The sequence below is a fragment of the Poecilia latipinna genome, unplaced genomic scaffold (genome assembly GCF_001443285.1).
Source record: "Poecilia latipinna isolate Pla-1442-1.1 unplaced genomic scaffold, P_latipinna-1.0 Scaffold84, whole genome shotgun sequence".
Taxonomy (NCBI): Eukaryota; Metazoa; Chordata; class Actinopteri; order Cyprinodontiformes; family Poeciliidae; genus Poecilia; species Poecilia latipinna.
This window is the reverse complement of record NW_015112700.1, coordinates 313,785-335,412: the sequence shown is the minus strand read 5'-3', so window position 1 is coordinate 335,412 and position 21,628 is coordinate 313,785. Positions and strand designations below refer to the sequence as shown.

Sequence of the window (21,628 nt, the reverse complement as noted above, 5' to 3'; positions counted from 1 at the left end):
AAGCACAGAGGTTATCGTGTTTATGTCGCCACAATTTCATTTACAGCCACAACTGTTTGCAAAGGAGTGAGATTAGCTTTTAGGATTACTGGTGTGATAAGACTAACATCATCTTTTTTAGTTTGTTTTTATTTTAGCATGCAGGCAACTTTCTGCCGGGCAATTGCTCAAACCTGAACATAAAAATAGAAAGCAGCTCCCGGGTCTGTGCCGTCACCCTTTTTTTTTTTTCTTCCTTTTTTCTTTTTTTTTTCTAAAACAGAACCGGCGGTGGGAACCTGTGCAGCGAGACGGGAGCTCTCCAAAGAGACTGTAGGAATGATTTTACTCTTCAAATAAAAACAAATTAATGTGTTACACTGAAACAGACAGAACAAGATCAACAAAAACATGTCAGGAATGGGGAAAAAAAAAACAAACAAACAAAGAAAGCAAACCAGCAGAACTAGACTTGGCAGTACGAGAAGTGCTCTGGTGATTTCAGGCGACCTCTAGTGGGGGAGGAGGGAACCACATCTTAAATGTACCTGTTTATGTGGATGAGGAGCAAGAGGAAGGAAGTAGGGAGTTGTTTTTTTTTTTGTTGTTTTGTTTTTTTTGTTTTGATATTTGTCACTCCACTAAAAATGTACATGGGGATTTACAAGCAAACTAGTCAATAGAAAACACCCTTTGGCCATATGTTGAGGAGTCGCTACATAGTGCGCTACAAGTGTACACGCGACATGAACACCACTAAGCCCCCATGTACATTGTTTAGCCTACTACAGAACTCACTTTTTGTAATGTGTTGTTTTATACTTTTTTTTGTTTTTTACATTTATCGTATTTTTTCCCTGTGACAAAAACAAGTGAAGGGAAAGGCTTCTATCTCCATAATGTTCACTAAAAACTGTGAAAGTATCAGACTGATGTTTGAATATCAAACAACAGGAACCCATTTAACATCTTATTCAGCTTTGAGGTTCTGCTTGTTAATGCCAGAGAGGAGCCGTGTGGGGCGGGGGAAAGGGGGGGGGCCGCCTCCGCCTGTCTGCCACTCATCGGTGGGACGAGGCCCTGAGCTTGGGGCCGCCGTCGTCGTCGTCGCAAGGCAGCTCCGAGTCGTCCGAGTCCAGACGCCCGTAGGCGGACGATCGGCACCCTGAGATGCTGCGGGCCCTCGGCCTGATTGGTTGGTCGCTTTCGGGCTCTGGGGCCGGGTCTTCTGGCAGGGGGAAGTTGCGGCGTTCCCACGGCGCTACGGTCTGGAAAATATAAACAGACGTCAACGATGGCACCAGAATTGTTTTTACTAATGCTGATTAAACTTGGGTCAATCAGTCAGACTAGGGTAAATTGGTAAGATAGTACAAGCATGTCGCTCTTTCAGATATACTTGCAGGGTGTGCCTTATTTAAATAAAACACAAGCATGGCATTTTGTAATTTTAAAACACTTTCCTGACACGCAGACTTTAGAGCAAGGGTGTCCCTTTTTCTGTTTTATCACGAGAGACAAGATGGTAAAAATCAAGCAAATAAAGTAGTCCAATTGTTTGGTTTTTTTTTATTGTAGGGATGGGATGACCAAGATGCCACTGTTGTAGAGTAACGGACATTTGCTGTATTAAAATGACGGCAGCAGGTTTCCAAAACTTTTTGGCTCGAATGAACAAATTTATTGTCTGTGTCAGAGCAGGATTTGGGTCACTTTCTTTTAAAACGCTTGCAGAATTTAGACAAGTTTAATTAATTGGATAAAAGCTGATCTGGGTGCAGCAAAGTCGACTTTTCAGTAAAAGTCTCTGGATAGACCTGGTTCTATGGAATAGCTGCCCTACCATATAGTGATGATGTGTCTAGCAAAGAGTATTTAGTTTTAATATCAATGCTATGTTCATCCATCTCATTATATTAACTATAATTAACTCTGATGAGCAAAACAAAAACATGGATGTAAATTTGCTGAGCCCCTTTTTTTTTTTTTTTTTTGTCTTACCCGTTCCTCAAAGGTAAAGTCGGGCGTGGAGCACCGAGTGTCCTCATTGGACAGCAGCCGGTGGGAGTCGCGGGAACAGGGAGTCTGGGGGTTGGACGAGGCGTCGGGGCTGGGGGGGCTCATGGGCGACGGCACGTGGCTGTAGTCGTGCAGCGAGGGGCAGTGGCCGGGGTCCGGCGATGCGGGCTGAGGGGTGGGCGGGTTGGTCCCACACAGCAGAGGCGTGGTCCGTCCATCCACAGATTTGTATGACCTGAGAGACACGAGTGTTGGCGTCACGTGACTCGGACACGAGAAAGCTTCGGGTAGCGAGGGGGGGACCGACTCACCTGCTGCCCCTGCGTTTAGCCGGAGCCAGAGCCATCCAGGTCCAGCGGGAGCGCTCCTGGTCCTCATAGGGCTGGTGGAGCTGGATGAAGGCGGCGTCCGTCAGGTCCTCCACCTGCAGGCCAACAGCAGCCAATAAAAACGCCGCTACGTCTTCAGAAAGCTGCCCTCCACATTTTTTAGATTAGCTCTTTATTACAGTGGTAGCTTGTATTTTTTTTATACATCTGTAAAAGTGATTTCACTTTCATATGAAATATGATTTTTTTTGGAACAGATACTTGAACTTGACAGATTGAGAGGATATGTGATTCTCAGATGTCCTCTGTGATTTAAATGAAATGTAAAATGAAACCCTGTTTTATTGTCCTTTGAATATGATTATCAGAAATGAATCACACAACTGCAGTGATTGTGCTCATCCTTTTACAGTTCTCTTGAAGGAAACAAAGAACAATGCTTTTGTCTCCAACTCAGGAATGAAGAATATTTTATTAGGAAATGTCAGAAATCATGACTCAACCTAAATTAAAGCACTAACACATAAATTCAAAACACTTCAGGAATCATTTATGACTAAAAGCAGATGTTTGTCTCTCCTGATGAACAGTTTATCGCAGGCTGGTTAATACATTCCATTTTTTTAAAATTAAGATGTTGGTAAACTTTGCTGAAAATTAGATCTGCTGTTAAATTGGCTCCTTATTGTTTTTCTCAATTCAATTATATCTGTTCTAAATACAAGAAGAAAAAAAAAATGCTGGCACTTTTCCTGGATTTATATTTCTGTGATTAATTAGAAACATTTTAAATCCCCGGAGAAAAAAAGGCTATTAAAGGTTATTAGAAACATTCATCTCATCCAAGTCGGTTAAATATTTGACCAGCAGGTGTCACTGTTTGCTCAGTTGGAATACAAAGACTTTCTCCCATAAACTTCAGATTTAAATGATTACAACCAAACTGAGAGCCATAAAACTGAGCAGCAGTGCCTACCTCTCGCTCGTTCTCCTCTGCTGTTATCGGCTGAGAGAAAATGTCCACCGATCGCCAACTAGCGGAACAACGAGATATGTTGAGCACAGAAACCCTGGCAGCTGGTGAGGATAAGCAGTCAGAAGTGACAGCAGGTTACCTCGGAGTGAGGATCTCTTTGTACTGCAGCTTCTCCACTCGGGTGGTGGCCGCCACAGACATGGGGATCACTATGTTGTTGATGTCGAAGGAACTCTCACCACGCCTCCGCTTGATTGGCTGCTGCTGAAAGACGGGAAAACATCGACAAATGTAGCAGCGTTGTTCTTGACACAAAGTGAACATTTTTAAACTGTCAGTTGGTTTGATTTCAAGCCTTCAAGGGGCATTAATTATGTTTAATGTGATTTTTTTAAGGAGCTCTGAACACTTCGATTATTGTGGTAAAAACTTTAGACAGAAACTTAAAAAGATGTATTAGGAAAAAAAAAAAAATGTGTTGAGGTTAAACTAGAAACAGCTTGGCTCCTATAGCCAAATCAACTGGATGTTTACGTTTTTCTTCTTGCGCTCCACCACCAGAAAAAAGTGAAAACCACAAGCAGTTTCAGTTTGAGTCTCAGTCTCAACTCAGGTTGCTTTTATCAGAAACTTTCAGGCGGTCTCTACGCGTTCGTGATTTGTGTAGTTTGAAACATTTACAGTAAAGCTGCGCCCCATCCAGCCTGAAGCTTTTAAATCAGGGGTGAACCACTTGATCTGCAGCATCCTGAAACTACATTTTTAGGCTTTTACTGCAGAATTGAAGAAAGGTCAAGATCCCTCCGACATTCAGACTTAAAAACAGGACAGCTGCGCTGAGTGTTGACAAAAACAGATATAAATAGTACATGTTTGGGCGATTCTGAAACTAACCGAGTCTAAGAACAAAAACATTTACAAAACATTCAAAACAGACATTTGGTTTATGAAACTATAATTAGGTTGTTTTTTTTAATTTGTTAAACTATTGTCTCTAGCACATGTTCAAGTACCAGAGGGCAGAACTTTTAGTCAACTATAGAGGTGGTAAAGATTTATACCAAAGTTTGCTTCCTGTTTGTTCAATACCTTGTACATTCAAGACCAAGCCTCATTTGCATGTTTTACACTGAGCCTTTTGAAGTGGATTTACTCCTTAATGATTCAGTAGACAACTTTCATAAAAATTTATTTCTTAACATAATAGTTATAAATGTCACCATGTCCTTTGGTGGAATAAGTGACAGAATCTGAACAAAATTAAGGTTCTTTGCCTCATTTCTATGATCCTATTTGTCATCTGCAAAATAAAAAAAAATGCATAGAAAATATGTTATGACTGCATGACTTTAGGAAGTCCTGTGATGTCCACTGCTGTAAACGGTTAAAAGGCGATGGCTTCAATAAATCTATATATTTCTCAGTCCTGATATGACAATGCTTCCAAAACTCTATGACCTTTTTAATATTGGGTGATATTTTCAGTGCAAAGTATGGCAGTGTCACACCATTCAAACTGATGCATTTCTTTCTAATTTGAAGCATGAATTTATGTCGTGTTTTTATCCTTTAACTTGAAGTATCACAGAAAAAAAAAAAAAAAAAACTCACCCAAGTACAGGCCTTAAAAAACATGTTCAAAGTTAATTTCAAACGAGTCAAATAAAATTAAAACAGATAAATGTGTGGTTAGGAGCGTACTGTGAGTGGTACACAGTACGCCGATTATCATTACATGTCCTGAAACTAAATGATCAATATTGGTGTATATTTAGCACTCATTATTAAAAAGAGATGAATTTTGCAGCTACTAGTTTTTTTTTTCTTGTTTATTTGACTTATTAGATATATTGTTTCAAACCACCGTTTTAATCAACTTTTCCTTCAGGTGTGTGTTTACCGGTGTGCTGGGGACGCTCTGGCTGCCGGCGCCCAGCTGCGTGGACGTATCTGACGACGTGGACAGCTGGCGCGTCAGCGGGCTGTGGAGCGACGGGTGCATGTTGGCCAGTGTTGTGCAGGGACTGCTTGTGTCCAAGAAAAGCTTCGGGGAAGCTATGGGGAAAAGACGCACGGATGTAGGAGATGGAGAGGTGTTTTAACCTTTGGTTTGTATTGACGTGTGTGTCGGGGTGGGGGCGGGGGAACTCACTGTCAGCCCTGTCCAGCGAGTGCTCTCTTAATCTCTTGCGGCTGTAGTTCTTGTCGTAGGGTCCTAACGGAGTGGAGAGGGTGTGCAGTCGCTCGGTTTTGCACCCACCCTGGCTGTCGAGTCTGGGCATGGTCAGTATGGCGCTGCTGCTGTTACTGCCCATGCTGCCATCAACTGTCCTCTGCTTGTCAATGCGATTCTTACAGTGGCTCAGTCCTGCGACACCAACCACAAAAACGGGCATTTTAAAAACTTTAAAGTATTTAAAGTCCTGATTTGTTGGGTCTACTTCCTGTTGGTCCTGTTGTAGGGAAAGCAGCATTTCCCCCTAACAGTTAGCAGAAATGTATGAAGCAAACAGTTCTGAGTAACATCAACATGTCCTGGGTAGCATTTCTTAGAAAGCTTTTTCTAAGAAATAAAGTTACTGTAGAAACGGGCTTTAAAATTATCCAACATGTGAACAAGTTTAATTTTTTTTTTTGTTGAGACTCATATTTGAGGTTTTTTCCCTCTCAGATCAAGGATTTACAACACAAAACCGATGAGATTTTATGACATACAGTCATTAAAAAAGAGAGCAACTATGCTAATATTAACATATCACTTATTCAAACTTCCCTGAACTGTAACATCATCAGCAACACTTTAGTGTATCAAATCATTTATATTGTTAGAAACGAATCAACATCCTGCAGGAAATACTGAGACTCCTAAATATCTACATTTGTCATGAAAATCAGATAATGTCATCTAATAACAGTGTTATTTTAATGAAAATCAGATAATGTCATCTAATAACAGTGTTATTTTAAAGAATATTTAGTGTATGGTGTAATGTCTAAACATAAAGGACCTGGCTATAAATTAAGGTAAAAAAAAAAAAAAAAAAAACTAATTCAGGTTTATTGGAAACCCTGGTACTACTCACTGACTGCCATGAGGGAGCTGGTGAACTTGTGCTTCTCTTTGGATGAGGAGAGCTTGTGTTTAAGCGACAGCTTCTTCAGGGGTTTGCTCCTCTCCAGCGACTTCGACTGCCACTGGCTCTTCATCACCTGCTGCAGACGAAGGCCCACAGAAACATCTGGGGAAGATCGAATGAAGGAGGTCGAACCGGGATGATTTTATTTTATCAGCAAGATTCCTCGTATTCATCTCCCCCACGACAGGAGGAGTCATATTTTATCCACAGGAGAAAAAATATGTTCTCAAACCATCACAAAACTTTAATTATTCATAAATAGCCCATGATTTGCTCCAGTAGTAACTACTTGGTTACTCAGCTATTTCACGAGAGGAGAAAAAAAAAAAGAAAGCTGAAAATGTTGTCTAAGAATTTCCTGCCTGTCTGCCTCTTTACGGCCACTCCCTGCCTGCCTTCCTCTCCAAGATGTAAAGTAGGAAATGACTGCATAAACTTCAGCGCTGCACTGACCGTCAGGGAAGGAGAGGATAGGGTGGACGCCAAGATCCAGCCTTGACAGGCGCTCCAGGGTGGGAAGCTCGTACTGGGGTTCCTCTCTGGGGGTGGGCCAGCCACCACACATCACACAGCTGGGGTTCACCCTGCAGCTACACTGCGTACAGCTGCTCCTCGGGGTCTGCCAGGCAACAACACAGGGGCTAGCTAAAGACCGCTTTATTCATACACACAATTCATCAAACACATCATATATGCAGTCAGAGCAGCTAATTTGATTTTTGTCCTGGCAACATAGAAAGGCATAGAAAGGTGACTTTTTTTTTAATCTGGATTCCTGCACATTTCTGTAACTTCATTGTAACATTACAAACTAACTTTTCAACACAATCTTTTTTTAAACTGCAAGAACGACAAAAATAGGCTTGTAGCTTAAATTAATAAAATCAGTCAGGATAAAAGTTAAGTTGTTAAGTTGGTATTTTTTAGCTCTGGCAATGTTTAAATGATAGCTTTCACTAATTTAATGGAACCATCAACTTCAATTTGTGTTTTCCTCCTGAGCCAAGTCACTGGAGACGTTTTACATCGTAGCCAACTCGCTTTGTTGCATTCTTACCCCCATACAGTAAAAGCTTGGTTACAGTTACTGATGACCATCTGAAAATCACCGTTATTGAGTCAAGTCTTGTTAAAATTAAATTTGCCCATAACGAAGACGCTGGTACAAGATGACGCAAGTAAAACATGGGTCGTTTGTCTAAACACGCAATTTTAAGACATGAAGTCAGTTTTACAAACGAGTTTCCCAGTGAAGTTAAATATCTAAAGATTAATTTTCGACAATAATCGCTTCTCTGGTTCATGAGATTTTGACTTTTGTCACAACGTAACACTTCAACTCATTAGCAACAACTGAACTAATGAATGTTTCCAACGTATTAAGAAAACAAGCTGATGCATGAATTGAACAGAAAACTTTCAGGAAAACACTTAAAAGTGCAATTGTAAGATCCTCCTGACATTTGGCCATTGTATTATTTGAATAATTACAAACTGATCAAATGCTGAACAAATGTACAAATTTAAGACGTACCTAAACATAATAAAAACCTAAGGTTGAAATTACAGACATATTGTAATTTCAATACGTCTGTAATTGAACTTGACATGATTATGTTTCACTTTGTAAAGTCCCTGCAGAAAACCTGCAACCTTTAAAACCGTATAAAAAGATGCATTTACAAACTAAACTCATTAAATCAGTGACAAAGGTTCACAATTAACTCGCTTCTCAATTAAAACCTGAGAGAGCGATCGCCCTCTTTTGTTGTGCGATTCACAATGCAGAGTTTTCCATACACAAGACAGCCATTTCTTGTTTACTCAGTTATTAGGTTACAGGCCAGAAGGCACTCATCAAAGTGCAGTGGAACAACACAAGACGCTCTGAGAACAATGGTGCATTCACTGCCGCTGAATGAGCATCAAATACTAGAAGATTTTAGCCAACAAAAGCCGATTCTCTGAGTTTTTAAAGCAAACATATTGAATAAAAAAATGACGGATCAAAATTATCCTGCATTAAAGTTCGACAGCAACAAATCAAACAGGGCTGGGACGGGTAGACCGACTCACTTTGCCATTGAGGTTCGTCACCGTGTTCGGCTGAATGAGCCGCCGCCGCCGGCAGCCAATGAGCGGCCGCGTACGCGCCGCCACACACGTGCTGTCGTAGGCTGGCTGGAGCTTGCCGTCTGCGCTGTCCGCCATCCTGCCGCAACAAAGAAGGGAGACGGGTCATCGGAAATGCCTACACCATGGTTTTATTAAAACTTTTTCTGCTTTAACGCAACATCTGGCCATGAAGTTACATCTGGTCCAGTCAACATCCAGTTAACATTCCAACTAGGATAAAAATAGCTTAGAAATTTCCTGACTGGAACTGATCTCTAGTTTTGTTTTAAGATTTGGTTGACAGATTTTGATTTAATTGGCCTATAACAAGCTTCTGGAGGTTGAGTCGTTGGAGCTTTGTTCTGCATAATCAAAAAAACACCCAGGAAAGTGTTCGCCATGGTGGCTGTGACAAGAACAGGCGGACGACGTCAGGCTGAGAACAAAATCGCACAATTTTTGTCATGCTACTGAAACAATGAGAGCCGACTGTCGGTACTTCGACCATGCAGGCCGTTAATGCCAAGACAGAGGAGAAAAAAAAAAGAGCTGCCAATTTTTAAACTGAGCTTTGAATCAGAGTAATTTGCACCATTACAAAAAAATATCCCACTTTATGAATCAAACCACATTTCTCTAACCTTTGGTTTTAATTTTATAATCTCCTCATTTATCCAAGAAAATTGAGTGAAAATTGATCTATTTTAGTCTTCCACCACTTTATTGTTTATGTGCCTTATTATGTGCCACTCCCTCATGATATAACAGTTGAAAGCAGTTATGAATAATGTTTGTTTTCCTCAAAGTAGACATTTTAAAGGAGCATTTTTAAACACCTCGGTTCCAGGTCCGTGTTGTAATGACCGAACCGTCAGCCTGAAGCCCCGTTTAATCAGCTCATCCAAATGAAAGCAGTCGTTTTCTTTATTAATTACAGCGCTGCTCTTTAGTCATGACAAGTCAAGATGTGGCCTGTAAAACAAGCCCCGAGACCTTCCTGCTGATGAACGGATTCAGAGTCTAATCACTGCGGCTCTCGGTAACATCAGCATCTGATAATTACACATCCATTACTGCGGACAACCCGCTCTTCCATTTCTCAGAAATCTCAACATGAAGGTAATGATTAGCTGTACCTGCTGAGGACGCCGTTCACTGGCTGCCCGTTCTGACCTTTCCACGGGCCCTGCTCTGTGCCGGTGACGTGGGCGGAGCTCGTGTTGTCCAGCCGTTCTGCACCAACATCCTGCGTCGACAGATAAGACAGAAACCAGTTGTGACTACACCTCGGCGCGTTAACTGGAACAGCCTGACCCCGCAGCGCCCAGCCGGGCCGGGATATTTAAGGAAACGACATAACAGATGAACCGAACCATCCCCGTCCTGAATTATTCAGACAGATTTGTTAAAAGGGCTGGAATCTCCCAAAGCTAAAAAATCGGCTCTCCATCAGAATTTTAGGCTTGCTCTGCTTCACAAGCTTTTAATGGTCTTTCAATTGAGAAATGTCTTCACAATGACACCAAAAGCATGCAGTTGGGAGCTTAAAATGAGAAACTGCACCAAGAATAAGAAAAACAAACTGTTCTCTACTTTAAACCAGGAGAATGGGAACACACACACACACACACACACTACTTCAGGGCCACATTCTTTCAAACAATTCCAGTCGAGGCAAAGAGAAGCACATTTTGAGACAAATTGACAAAAATTGCCTGTGTAAGAATGCTGAAAGAGCTTTTTTTTTTTTTTTTTTAAATTGAGTTTATTGGTTGGAAGCTAAGGGAAAGAAAAATCCTTTCCTTCAGACGCTTATTTCCTTCCCATGTTTTCTTTGATTTAGAGAAACAAACAGGTTCATTGTTTCTCACCATCAGGGGAAAAAAAAACTTGTGGAGAGGAGTCAGCAGGAAGTCTTAGGTTTACATACTAAAATAAAACACAGAACGAGGTGCTGCTCAACTCAAATATTTAAAAAGCTAGTTTGCATTATGACCGAGCTCGTCAGTAAAACAAACATTCTCAACAGCTGCAGGATGCAGAACTGATCTGATTAGTCCTAACATTTAGCACACTTTTTAAGTTTAACCACCTTGGCTTAAACTGATTTACAACTTCGCTGGGGTTTCGGCGAGATAAAACAGATTGGAAGACACACCAAATGAAAAAAAATAAATAAAAAAACACCAGGCAAAACAGAACAGCCTAATTAAACTAGAATGGGGTTTTAAGAGAAGCTATCTGTGATAACACAGTCGGCCTTAAGAAAGACTTTCAGTTTTAATCAAAAACAATAACGGTCAGAGTTCAAAGGTTTATTGAAAGCACTTTATGATTATTGCTGAATGCTACATGAGTCACTTTGCCTGCAGCTCCTCTCAGAGGAACCTTAGAGGATCACAGGTGCATATTAAATTTCAATCTAAAAGTTATTAGTTTTATTATAAGATACATCTAAATCATTTCGGATAATTACATCTACACTACATTGGAACATTACATATCACCACTACTGGCTGTAATAATAATAATTATAAAGATAACAAAAAGTTCTTCCATCAGGACATCACCTGTCCACCCTACCAAAGGTACCAAGACTGGATCTAAACCAAGACAATCTATGGAGTATTGCAGAGATGAAAATGAGCAACACCAGATAAATTAAAAGAGATGAGCTGAATGCTGCCGTTAGAGCAACCTGGCCTTCCTCAACACCTCAGCAGAGCCTCAAGCTGATTACCTCCATGCCACACTGCACTGATGCAGTTATTTATGCATAAGGTGTACTGGGTGTGCATTCTGTGCAATACAGACACATTTCAGCTCACATCTATGCTAAAAATCCTTTTTTAAGTCTTCTCATATTTCAATAACATTGTAGTGCATTGAAATGCACCTGTAAGCTCAACCTCAGAGAATGAATACTTCTGAAATTCATTTCTCATGACAATGATAGGACAGAAGTGGCCTGTACTTGTACAGAGCTTTATCTAGTGTAGAGACTAGATAAAAGCCCTTTACACTACATTCAGTCATTCACACACACACACACAGCTGGAGATGAGCTACATAGTAACCATAGCAGCAGGCAAAGTGGGTGAAGAGTTTTGCTCAAAGACAACGACAGACGGAGCAGGGATTTGAACTGGCAACGCATCAGTGACAGGAAAAACTCCTACCACAGTTGCCCCAATGATTTCAACCAAACACCAAACAGAAAAAGTCGACTCAAATGCTGAATTTGACAAAATTCACTGTAATGGCAAACATATTGTGGAAGTGAACCAACAAAGGCAAGGCTTTGCTGAGTGCTGTATCCAGATATAATTTTAAGACATGATACTACATAACATGATGCACTCTAAATAGTTAGCCAAATAATTTTCGTTTATCCATAATAAAAATAATAAAAATTCTGGTTTATTTTAAAATTAGGAAAATGCGTAGTGATAAACTGTGGTTGTTTTGAATGAACAAATATTAAATAAAGATGATTTTCTGGCGATACTGGGTTAGCTTAAATAAAACAACCGGAAGCCAATTTCTTCTTCAATCAAGTCGTGAATCCTCATGTGCCATTTGTAACAAAGTCGTGCAAAACCAGGAAAAATAAAGAGACACGTTTGCCATTTTAACACAAATCCTTGAACTGGTAGGAAAGGATTTTGCTCTGATAGAAGGTCGGCAGTATAAACACTAAAACCTGTTAGTTACCTGAGCATTTACAGCCTCCGTCTTGACTTCGGTGCCAGCTGTGAGCACAGCGCTGGGGGCAAGCCCTCCCAACTCTACAGAACCCTATGGATCAAACAGATGTGTTCAACTTTAACCACAAAAAGCATACCCATTAGGATATCCCTGTTAAATATCACAATAAAAGTATACATGCTAAAATAGACTTCCAATTTCCTCCCTGTTCTTTACTGTTAAGGTGCTTCAAGTCACTCCTGACAAGAATAGTCGGCAGCTTCACCTGTGTCTGGTGAGAACAGTGAGACTCCGAACAACAGACTCAAAATACTACTGCCATGCAAACCAAATTTCATCATATTCAAGGCAAATTTGATCATATCACTATATGCAATATTAATGTCAAAGAACTTAATGGCATTTTATTTGTAGAAAATTATATTCAAAGTGTCAAAAGATGGAGTCAAACCTAACATGATAATGCTTAAGCTCAGAGATAAAAACACACAGCAAGAGTTAAAAGCGTCTAAGATTTGAGAAATTGATGTGTGATGCAAATGGAGATTTATCATTAAAATATTTAATTATTCCTCTAGTGCATGATTTTCTAATATTATGTAGCCCTACAATACAGGGGTCTAGAAAGACCAAAATATGCTCAGCATTTTGCATCAACATTTGTGAACAGCAAAACAGCAGACTCCATGTAAATTCCATAGGAAGCGGACAGCCTGCCCTCGCTCAAGATTCCCAAACATTTTCACATCGCACATGATCCACAGTGGATGCAGGTTAAAGCTCCAAAGTATAAAGCAGAGCAAATCTGTTACATTCAATCAGGCTTTCTGTTACCTGCTAAAAGTCTAGCTTCTTGTTTAATCAAATCTAACTTTTAATACCTCACCGATACTAAAAATAGCCAAGTCATCTTTCCTCAGCAATAGGTTAAACATCCAAGAGCATTTCTGTTGATGTTAGCCGATAGTGCTTAGTATGCGTTTACTGATCAAGAAGCCAAAAAAAAAAAAAAAAAAAAAAATTACGACTGAAGTACTAGCTTAAAAATGTACAAATGCAACCCAGATCATTCTAGCTCAGTTTCTCTTACAAATATTTACCTGGGAAATACACATTTAACTATACAGCCACAAACTACAGCTGGAAACACTGTGTTCTCAGCTGCAAATCTCTTGGATCATGAGTTGGATATTATTGTTACTATTATCATTACTAATCTTGTTTTTTTTTTTATTTATTGTTTAGTGTGAACCTATATACACAACGCTACTGTTGCATCTGAATTTCCCCCTTTAGGCCGGTTTTACTTTCTGTAAAAACATGAAAGTCCTCTTCCAATTATCCAGCAGCGCCATGCAGAGACGATTAGGAAGGAAATGGCAGTAACCAACCTTGCTGGCGCGGATTTGTCTGTAGATGTCTGTCTGCTGTCGGATGCGGTATTCCAGGTCCGAGATGTGGGCCTGAAGCCAGTTCCAGTGGCTGATGATACCAGCTCTCTCCACGGTGTAGCGGCTCTCTGCCCGCTTCCATCTGTAGGGGGAGAGAGGGGGAATGTTTACAGCTGAGCCACTTCATGGGACACAAATACACAAAATTCACACTTCCTAAAGTCATTTTTCACACCTGTGGATTTATTAACAGGTTCCAGTAGTTAAGAGGCAGATAGGATCATTGTTTTTAAAGTACTAGTAATACACACTGATCATTAAAGCAGCATTTCCCCCATCAGACTGCAGAGGTCAGTGAATCAGCATTACAGATAACACCCACTAATGAGAGCTGCAGGGAGCCTGGACGAGCACTGAAGCCAAAAACAAAAACATTACAACTGCTTTATAGATGAAGAAAAACAACAGAAAAAGGCGGTTTCTGTAACACTGTTATCTTCCATTGTAAACAGTGTGCAAAGCTCATAGCTGGGTACTCCATTTTACCAGTATGACACACAGAATGGGCATTTCAAAGGCAGACATGAGAGGAAAATGTCTGCTGCTGCACCAAAAGGCAGCAACCACAAGGGGAGCTGTTCTTCCAAAATGTAGGCCACAGTGACACTAGCTGAACAATGAAAATAATGACTCAGATGGCAGACAAAGATAGACCTCGTACCCCTGTGCATTCTCTTTCTTCAAAGCTCATCTCTGTTTAAGTCTTCAACAAGGACCCGGTTAGAATCTACAGAGAGCATGCACCGCCGAAAGCAGAGAGGCAAAAGAAGAGGGGTGGAAAATGGGGACAACGGGGGCTGGGAAGCTCTGGCAGTCTGCAGAGGAACAGACGGGCTTTAAAAGCAATCTACAGGCCACAGAGTGCTGGAGGGGGTGGGGCTGGGTCAGGAAACAGAGGAGCATACACTGGGATAACCAATAATCCAAGCAGGGATCCTGCCTTATTGAGAAGCTGATCAGAGACAGTTTCTGTCCCCTAAAAGCAGATGCCAGCCACCAATCAGTTTAATCAAGAACCACTTAATTCCTCCCTTCTTTTCCAACTGCAACATTTGCCCATCTATGACTCGTTTCACTGCAACACAGCATCAAGGACAACAGCTAACAATTCAGCTGCAGTATTTCCTGCTAGCACCACTTCCTTTTGCTCTTCTACAGACTTAATCCTGTTCTGCTGAGGTAAACAGTCATGCTCTCCTTTCACAAACTACAGGGTGACAGACACTGCGACAATCCTAGGCAACCACACGGTGCATCAGATAGGTGCACTATTAAAGGTGGTTTATTAACATACATAAGTCATCATGGAGCCTTTTTCCAAAGCAAAACCGATAGGCTGAAGTGTGTTCGGGTTTGTGGAGCTACTGGCTTTATGGTGTGATTCAGTGAGAGCTGGGTGGACATCTGAGGCAACAGAAGGAGAATGAGCCAGGTGCAAAGTCCCTGAGGGGGGGAGGACTGGAAAATGATCACAGAAATTCATACTGAAACAGAATAATGTGAGCTTAAACTTCTGAAGAGAGAATAAAAGCAGCATTGACCTGCCTATAAAGAAACCAGGGTTGTCATCAACAGTCAGAGGGTCAAGGACATGATTTATTTCATACGTTGGAGGGAAAAAACAAATCCCTGGCAACCGCTGATTAAAGCAGGATTATTTATGATATTGTTGAACGTTAAAATACTTGAAATTTAGTTTGATTTAATCACCATGATCAAAGTTTTCATCGTTTAACCTTAAAATAGGTGAGTGTGTTTGTATTTGGTGAAAGCCAGGGCCACCACATGAAACCATCACAATCCAAGGCAGGAAATGTCATTTAAAGCTAAATAGCTAATTGAGATTTCTGTATCCGACCTGAGAAGCACTGAAGTGATTTGGGAAACAACTTGGTACTTAGTACCGTCACTGGTGAGGATGAAAAATGACAAAGTAGTCAAAGGACATTGCTCATTCTTAATCTAAAGTGGCAAATGTCTAACATTGACAGCAAAATGTAATTTTATAATGAGGAATATAGAGATGAAGAATTTGAATATAAACTGAGGTAGCAAATCTGCTTGGAATGATAAACAGATTTTTTTACTACAAGGTCAGGGTTTAGTTAAAAAGCTTTGGTTGCAAACACACTTGGTCATCGGGTAATAGTTATTAATACACTGGGTTTTTCCCAATGTATTATAAGCCTGGCGGGCCACCAGACTTTACTTGTGTCCCTGCCAGGCTAAGCATCGCTTATTTATTTAAGTTTTAAAAACTGTTTGCATTTTTTAAGACTTTATACTTGGTGTTCAGATATTAATCTTCTAATCTTTCAACAACACATCATTTTCAAGTGATATTTTCAAATTTCCTGTTAACTTTAAACATTTTTAACTCAAAAACACAATGGACCGCTGGGTGAATCACTGCCCGAGCGCTCCAACCACCAGGCTTAGCAGGTTTTCTGGGGGAAACCTTGTATAGGTCTTTCTACATTTTGCATAACATGTTTATATAGCCAATACAAATATACCAGAACACTTACTGGCCACTACATAAGGTACACTTACTTGTGAACACAAATAGAAACCCATCAAATTGTATGGTAGCAACTTAATGCATTTAGCAGAGTTTTAGTCAAACCTGCCAAAACCAAGCCTAGACTAAGACCAAACATTTATTTTTTTTTAAAATCAGCTGTGAAAGCTCATTAGCAGACTGACCACAAACTTACATGTAAGCAGACCCTCAACTACATCCCACTTGTCCATTAAAAATGACCAGCTGCTAAGAAGTTAAAAAGACAAACATCTAGCCAAATGGTAACAGACTCAGCATGAGTTGAGGTGATAAGGAGGTAAAGGATTGAACTTACTTAGCATTTTTTCTTTGAAAATGCTTCTTCTTGTTTTCTCACTCCTTTCATCTGGCAGATGGGCAACAGTAGTTGAAACATCTACTCATTACAACAAATGCATGTGGAAACAGCGACTTATAAGGCTGCAGGCAAACTTTGAAGCAGACTAGCTACAACAAAAGAACAGGAACGCCAGGGCTAAGGTTCACACGGGTTTACCATAATCTGACAACAGATTGGAAGAAACGTTGCCTGGTACGATGAGTCTACAGTTCAACTGCAACATCCTTATTAGCAACGTTTAGTGGCATGGACTGGTTTCTTGAACACTACAATGAGTTCAGTGTTCTACAATGGCTTCCACAGTCACCAGATCTCATACAGATAGAGCACCTTAGAGACGTGATGGAACATGAGATTCACATCATTGTGCAGCCGACAAACCTTCAACAACAATGATAAGCTATCATGTCAAATATGGACCAAAGTCTCAAGGGACAGCCTATTAAATTTAGGCCCAGGAGGATTAAGGCCAACCTGTTACTGTCAAGGTGCAATTAATGAGAATCTACACAATGCTTTGAATAAAAGGTCCTATTTTATCACTAATTTAAGTAGGAGGCCATGGTTAAACACAGAAACTCAAACGTGCCAGACAATAATTTAATCATTTTGACAATCCTGTACATAATGTTTGTCAAAGAAAAACTTAACTGGAAACACCACTGAATTAAATTAATGCTAAAAGAAATCGTCTTTGTAAGATAGACTTTCTAAGTTTTAGGGGAAATTACCTGGAAAAAATAGCGTTTAGATCAGTGAGATTCTAAACCTATTTCAGTAGATAACCATGTATGGATGGACAGTTTTATTGCTTCTGTTCAGGCTTCATATCTTTTGGCAAACTTATGAGTCATTTGTATTGTCTTTGTTCTTTTACACACACACACACACACACACACGCACGCACACACGCACACACACACTGACCAGGCAAATGGTCTAGAAGTGAAATATGAATGTCAGACAAATATTTTTAGTTTTGATTTTTGCTTTTACATTTTAACTCACAAATCAGACCACAAGCCCTCTACAGCCTTAGGAAGGTGACTGAACGTTGTACTAAATTTTCAGTTCAAAGCACATCAATTTCAAATACATTTTACTGCATATCCTGCCAGCTGATGTACACAGTTGTTTACAGCTCTATCACCTCCACCTGGAAATTCAACTGTTGAATAATTTATTTCCCAAAAAGACAAAAATACAAAGCTCCTGCTAAAAAGGCCTCGAGTCTTAGTACAGTAGTAGACCTGAGTGATTAGTCGTCTCTGAGTTAAACAGATGAAAGTGGAAGGAGCAGAGTCTGGATTTGAATGTGGTCAAATATGAACACTTGTAGGACATCACACATCCAATTACCTCAATCATCAGAGGCGCAGAGAAGAATGAGGAAGAGGAGGGATTGCTCAACACCCCTACCACCACTCTAAATGGGATGTGTTCTCCTCCCCCAGCTCCAGCACACAAAGCACCGATGGCAGTCTCTACAGCTGCCGTTTCCTGGCTGTCAGCACATTCTGCAGCGTGGCGCTTCTCTGGATGCAGCGCACATGTGGTCCGTCACTGGGAACCAGTACGCTATACTGATCCTGAAAAACGTGGCCCAAATCTCCTGAGTGACAGCAGCCCACAGAAACATCACTAATAATCCACAAATCATCAATCCAGGAGAAGTTTCCAGATGTAAAGTTTCAGTTTTCCCATACATGAATTACTTCTTTATGCATTAGGCCTGAAGCCATTTCCCTGATCGATTTTCACTCTAACCACAAAACGGAGCAAATATACACAGAATACATAAAAACACAAGGACATCTCAAAAAGTCTGAATTTCAAAATGTTTTGAAATATGAACACTTGTAGGACATCACACATCCAATCACCTCAATCATCAGAGGCGCAGAGAAGAATGAGGAAGAGGAGGGATTGCTCAACACCCCTACCACCACTCTAAACGGGATGTGCTCTCCTCCCCCAGCTCCAGCACACAAAGCACTGATGGCAGTCTCTACAGCTGCCGTTTCTGAAATAAGTTTTGCTCATTTCAGAAAGCAAAACTCAGATTCACAGTACATAGAATAAAACCAATCATAGACCGTGGAAATGTAGGATTCTGCACCTCCAGTTTTCTTCCAGATTCATGGACCTTGATTTCCAAATGAAAATATGACCTTCAACCACAAAGCAACAGTGCAGTCTCTGATTTTGGAGTGACTTGATACGAGGCAACATTTGTGTCCCAGGTGAAGGCTTCACCTGTGCGTAATGGCTCTTTCCATTCAGACCTCAGCCTGAATGGATTTAGCCAGACAATCCTCTCAAGGATGTGGTTATTGCTGTTGCACATTTTCTTACCACAGTTTTTCCTTCCAATCAACTTCCGATGAATATGCTTGGATTTAGCGCCATAAACCAGCTTCTTTAGCATGGCTTGCGGAAGGTGTCAATGACAGTTTTCTGGATATCTGTCAAGTCAGCAGTTTTCCCCATGATTGTGTGATCACCAACCCAGATAAAAATCATTTAGAGGCTCATGAATCCCTAAATATTTGGGGGTGGCCCTGATTTTTTCCTTTTTTTTTTTTTTTTTTAAACAATATTCAATTTTTTTTTTTTTTGAGACTTTGAATGCTGGGTTTCCATGGTCAGCAAGACAATCAAAATGAAAACAAAAAGAATTTTGAAATATTCCACTTTATGTGTAATAAATCTATGAGTTTAACTTTCTGAAATGAGTAGGAAAAAAATATTTACCTTTTCTTGTACAATATTACGTTTTTGTAGATGTACCTGTATTTAAGGTTTTTGCATTTTGACAGAGAAAAAAAAACAAAAACAAATGATGGTATGTTGCTATGCAAGGAAAGTGTTGCATCAACTGACAAGTCTTTACAAGCCAAAATTCAGAGCAACATTATCTAAAACAACATGTTGCAAACATTACATGTTGTTGCATGTGTGAAGTAGTATAAGTGGTTTCATTAATTGTTGAATTAAAATCAAACTAACTGAGCGGTTCAAAATGTATACCCAAAGAATGAAGTTTCAAAGTATTCCCACATTAAAGCTTTGTAAGTGTAAAAAAAAAATAACTTTCTGATGTCAGATAAAGTAGGATAGAGACAGATCACTGTATTTTGGTATTCCTTCAAAGTATGTACAAGTTATTGGCAAGATTCAGAGATCATGGCGTGCAATGGTTTTTAAAGGCAAGAGTTTTTAGAACTAGAGAAAGAACTGAAGTTCTCTGACAGCGTAAGGCAGATTAAGACAAATAAATGTGGCTTTTATGGAAAAAGTTATAGTCAAGAAAAACCGAACAGTCATTTGTGGTGACTAACAGAGTGCCACCCAACACTATTTTGAAGGCAACACTGTTTTAACACAACACTTTGCAAGCAAAGAGGAGTAAATCTGATAAGCAACTGACTACAGGTTGGCTGCCCTATCAAACAGTCTAATTAAACCAGTAATATCAGCTTTCTGTACCTCCAGTGTTGATTTATAAAAAGCAGAATGGCCAAAATATGCAGCATTTTTTTTTTATGTTATGTGTAAAAAGTAAATTTGCTTTGTGTCAATACAGAATCACATACTGCCCCATGCCTTGTCATGCATCATGAGACAGTTGGCATTTATTTAGGCTTCGTTATAAATGCAAAGCTGAATTTTCAAGTGGGACATTTACATGAAGGTCATCAGTTAAGTTTGTCTGCAACCTGATATATTTGGACTTGAAAAGCCTTCAGTCTCTCACTGCTATTTTAACTACTTCATTGTAGAGTTGAAACGCTTATTCTGATCAACAGTGATGACTTGATTATTGAAATAATTGCGAACTAATTTAGGAATCGATTGTTAATTGCTGAGTGTACAGATTCAAACAATGTACGGAATAAAACAAAGTCAATTGGTGAAAAAACAACCCACTTATAGTAAATAAACAAAAACTACATTGACTTTAAGGTTATTGTATATTAAGGTTAAAAAAAAAGAAAAAAGCCCTTTGTAAATATGTTCTGCCCACAACTCCTTAAGCGGCATAAAAATAAATAAATAAATAAATAAAAATCTCTAGAACTTTGAGATATCCAATTATTAATCAGTTCATGGTAAAAAAAAAAATGATTAGCCCTGAACTGTGTTGATGTCAAGTCAAGCAGAAAGGACTTCACTTTTCAGATTTTGTATGTCAGAAGTATTTTTTGTAGATGAGGATGTATCCTTTGCTACAAATGATCAAGTGTACACTAAAGGAAAAATATATGATTTAATTTTAGGCATCAACAATTACGGATGTCCTGATCCGACCATGTGACCTGAAATTCAGCCTGGTCACATAGTTTCACACTGGATCAGAATCAGACGTCACATCCCGGTCAGGGATCAAATAAACATTTACATTTACTCTAAACAAAACGAGAATAGCACTATCTACAGTTATGAGGTGGTACAGAGTCAGACCATCTCGAAACAACACAATCTCAGCACTTTGCAGCAGTGGCTGCCGTAAAGCAGAGCACATCAGCAGCTTGGAGTGGGAGCATTTTTCCCAACTTAGTGACGACGTCACTGTGTTTAGCAACTTTCCAGACCCTCCAGCAACTTTTTATCAAAAAAGTGACTAGTGACAAATCAACAGTCTCTGTTTTATTGGATACTTTGGAGATAAAGTGAGAAAACACCAACAGAACTGCAGTTACGCTGCAGAGAGCACTTGCAGTCAGTCACTGTGACTGCAGTAGAGCAGAGAGACCCATTTTGTTTCAATAACGGAATGGAAACACAAATGTGAAAAACTGCCAGTGATCCCGCTCTAGATTACAGTTAAAGTTTATTTTTATTTATTTTTTTTCCCCCACAATATTTTTGAAATATCGGATTAGGACGCCATCAGCCGATACTCAAAATAAAATGACAGAGGCAAAAAAAAAAAAAAAAAAACTAATTCTAACATCCCCATTTTTTATTTAAAAAAAAAAATCCAGAAATTTTTATCTTAATGTCTTTC

The 21,628-nt window shown here is 39.8% G+C and overlaps 1 protein-coding gene and 1 long non-coding RNA gene across 5 annotated transcripts in view; both read right to left on the bottom strand.

The window, feature by feature from the left end:
* Positions 1–586: 586 nt before the first annotated feature.
* The window catches only part of LOC106938855 (KAT8 regulatory NSL complex subunit 1), a 43,314-nt gene continuing 22,272 nt past the window's right edge, over positions 587–21,628 (bottom strand). For 3 of the 4 annotated variants that reach the window (XM_015021054.1, XM_015021045.1, XM_015021060.1), the window contains 13 exons: positions 13,655–13,796; positions 12,270–12,353; positions 9,692–9,801; positions 8,517–8,652; positions 6,894–7,059; positions 6,387–6,542; positions 5,456–5,671; positions 5,204–5,358; positions 3,443–3,567; positions 3,304–3,361; positions 2,310–2,422; positions 1,981–2,233; positions 587–1,247 (listed from right to left, as the gene is read on the bottom strand). In XM_015021054.1, coding sequence (XP_014876540.1) covers positions 1,041–1,247; positions 1,981–2,233; positions 2,310–2,422; positions 3,304–3,361; positions 3,443–3,567; positions 5,204–5,358; positions 5,456–5,671; positions 6,387–6,542; positions 6,894–7,059; positions 8,517–8,652; positions 9,692–9,801; positions 12,270–12,353; positions 13,655–13,796 — 1,921 coding nt within the window. In that variant the 3' untranslated portion in view covers positions 587–1,040. The remainder of the gene's footprint in view (positions 1,248–1,980; positions 2,234–2,309; positions 2,423–3,303; positions 3,362–3,442; positions 3,568–5,203; positions 5,359–5,455; positions 5,672–6,386; positions 6,543–6,893; positions 7,060–8,516; positions 8,653–9,691; positions 9,802–12,269; positions 12,354–13,654; positions 13,797–21,628) is intronic. The other variant, XM_015021066.1, reaches the window with a different exon arrangement.
* LOC106939032 (uncharacterized) lies at positions 15,964–20,671 on the bottom strand. Its single transcript, XR_001422743.1, has 2 exons — positions 18,501–20,671; positions 15,964–17,976 (listed from the first exon to the last, which is right to left on the bottom strand). It is a non-coding gene; the product is annotated as an uncharacterized LOC106939032 (long non-coding RNA).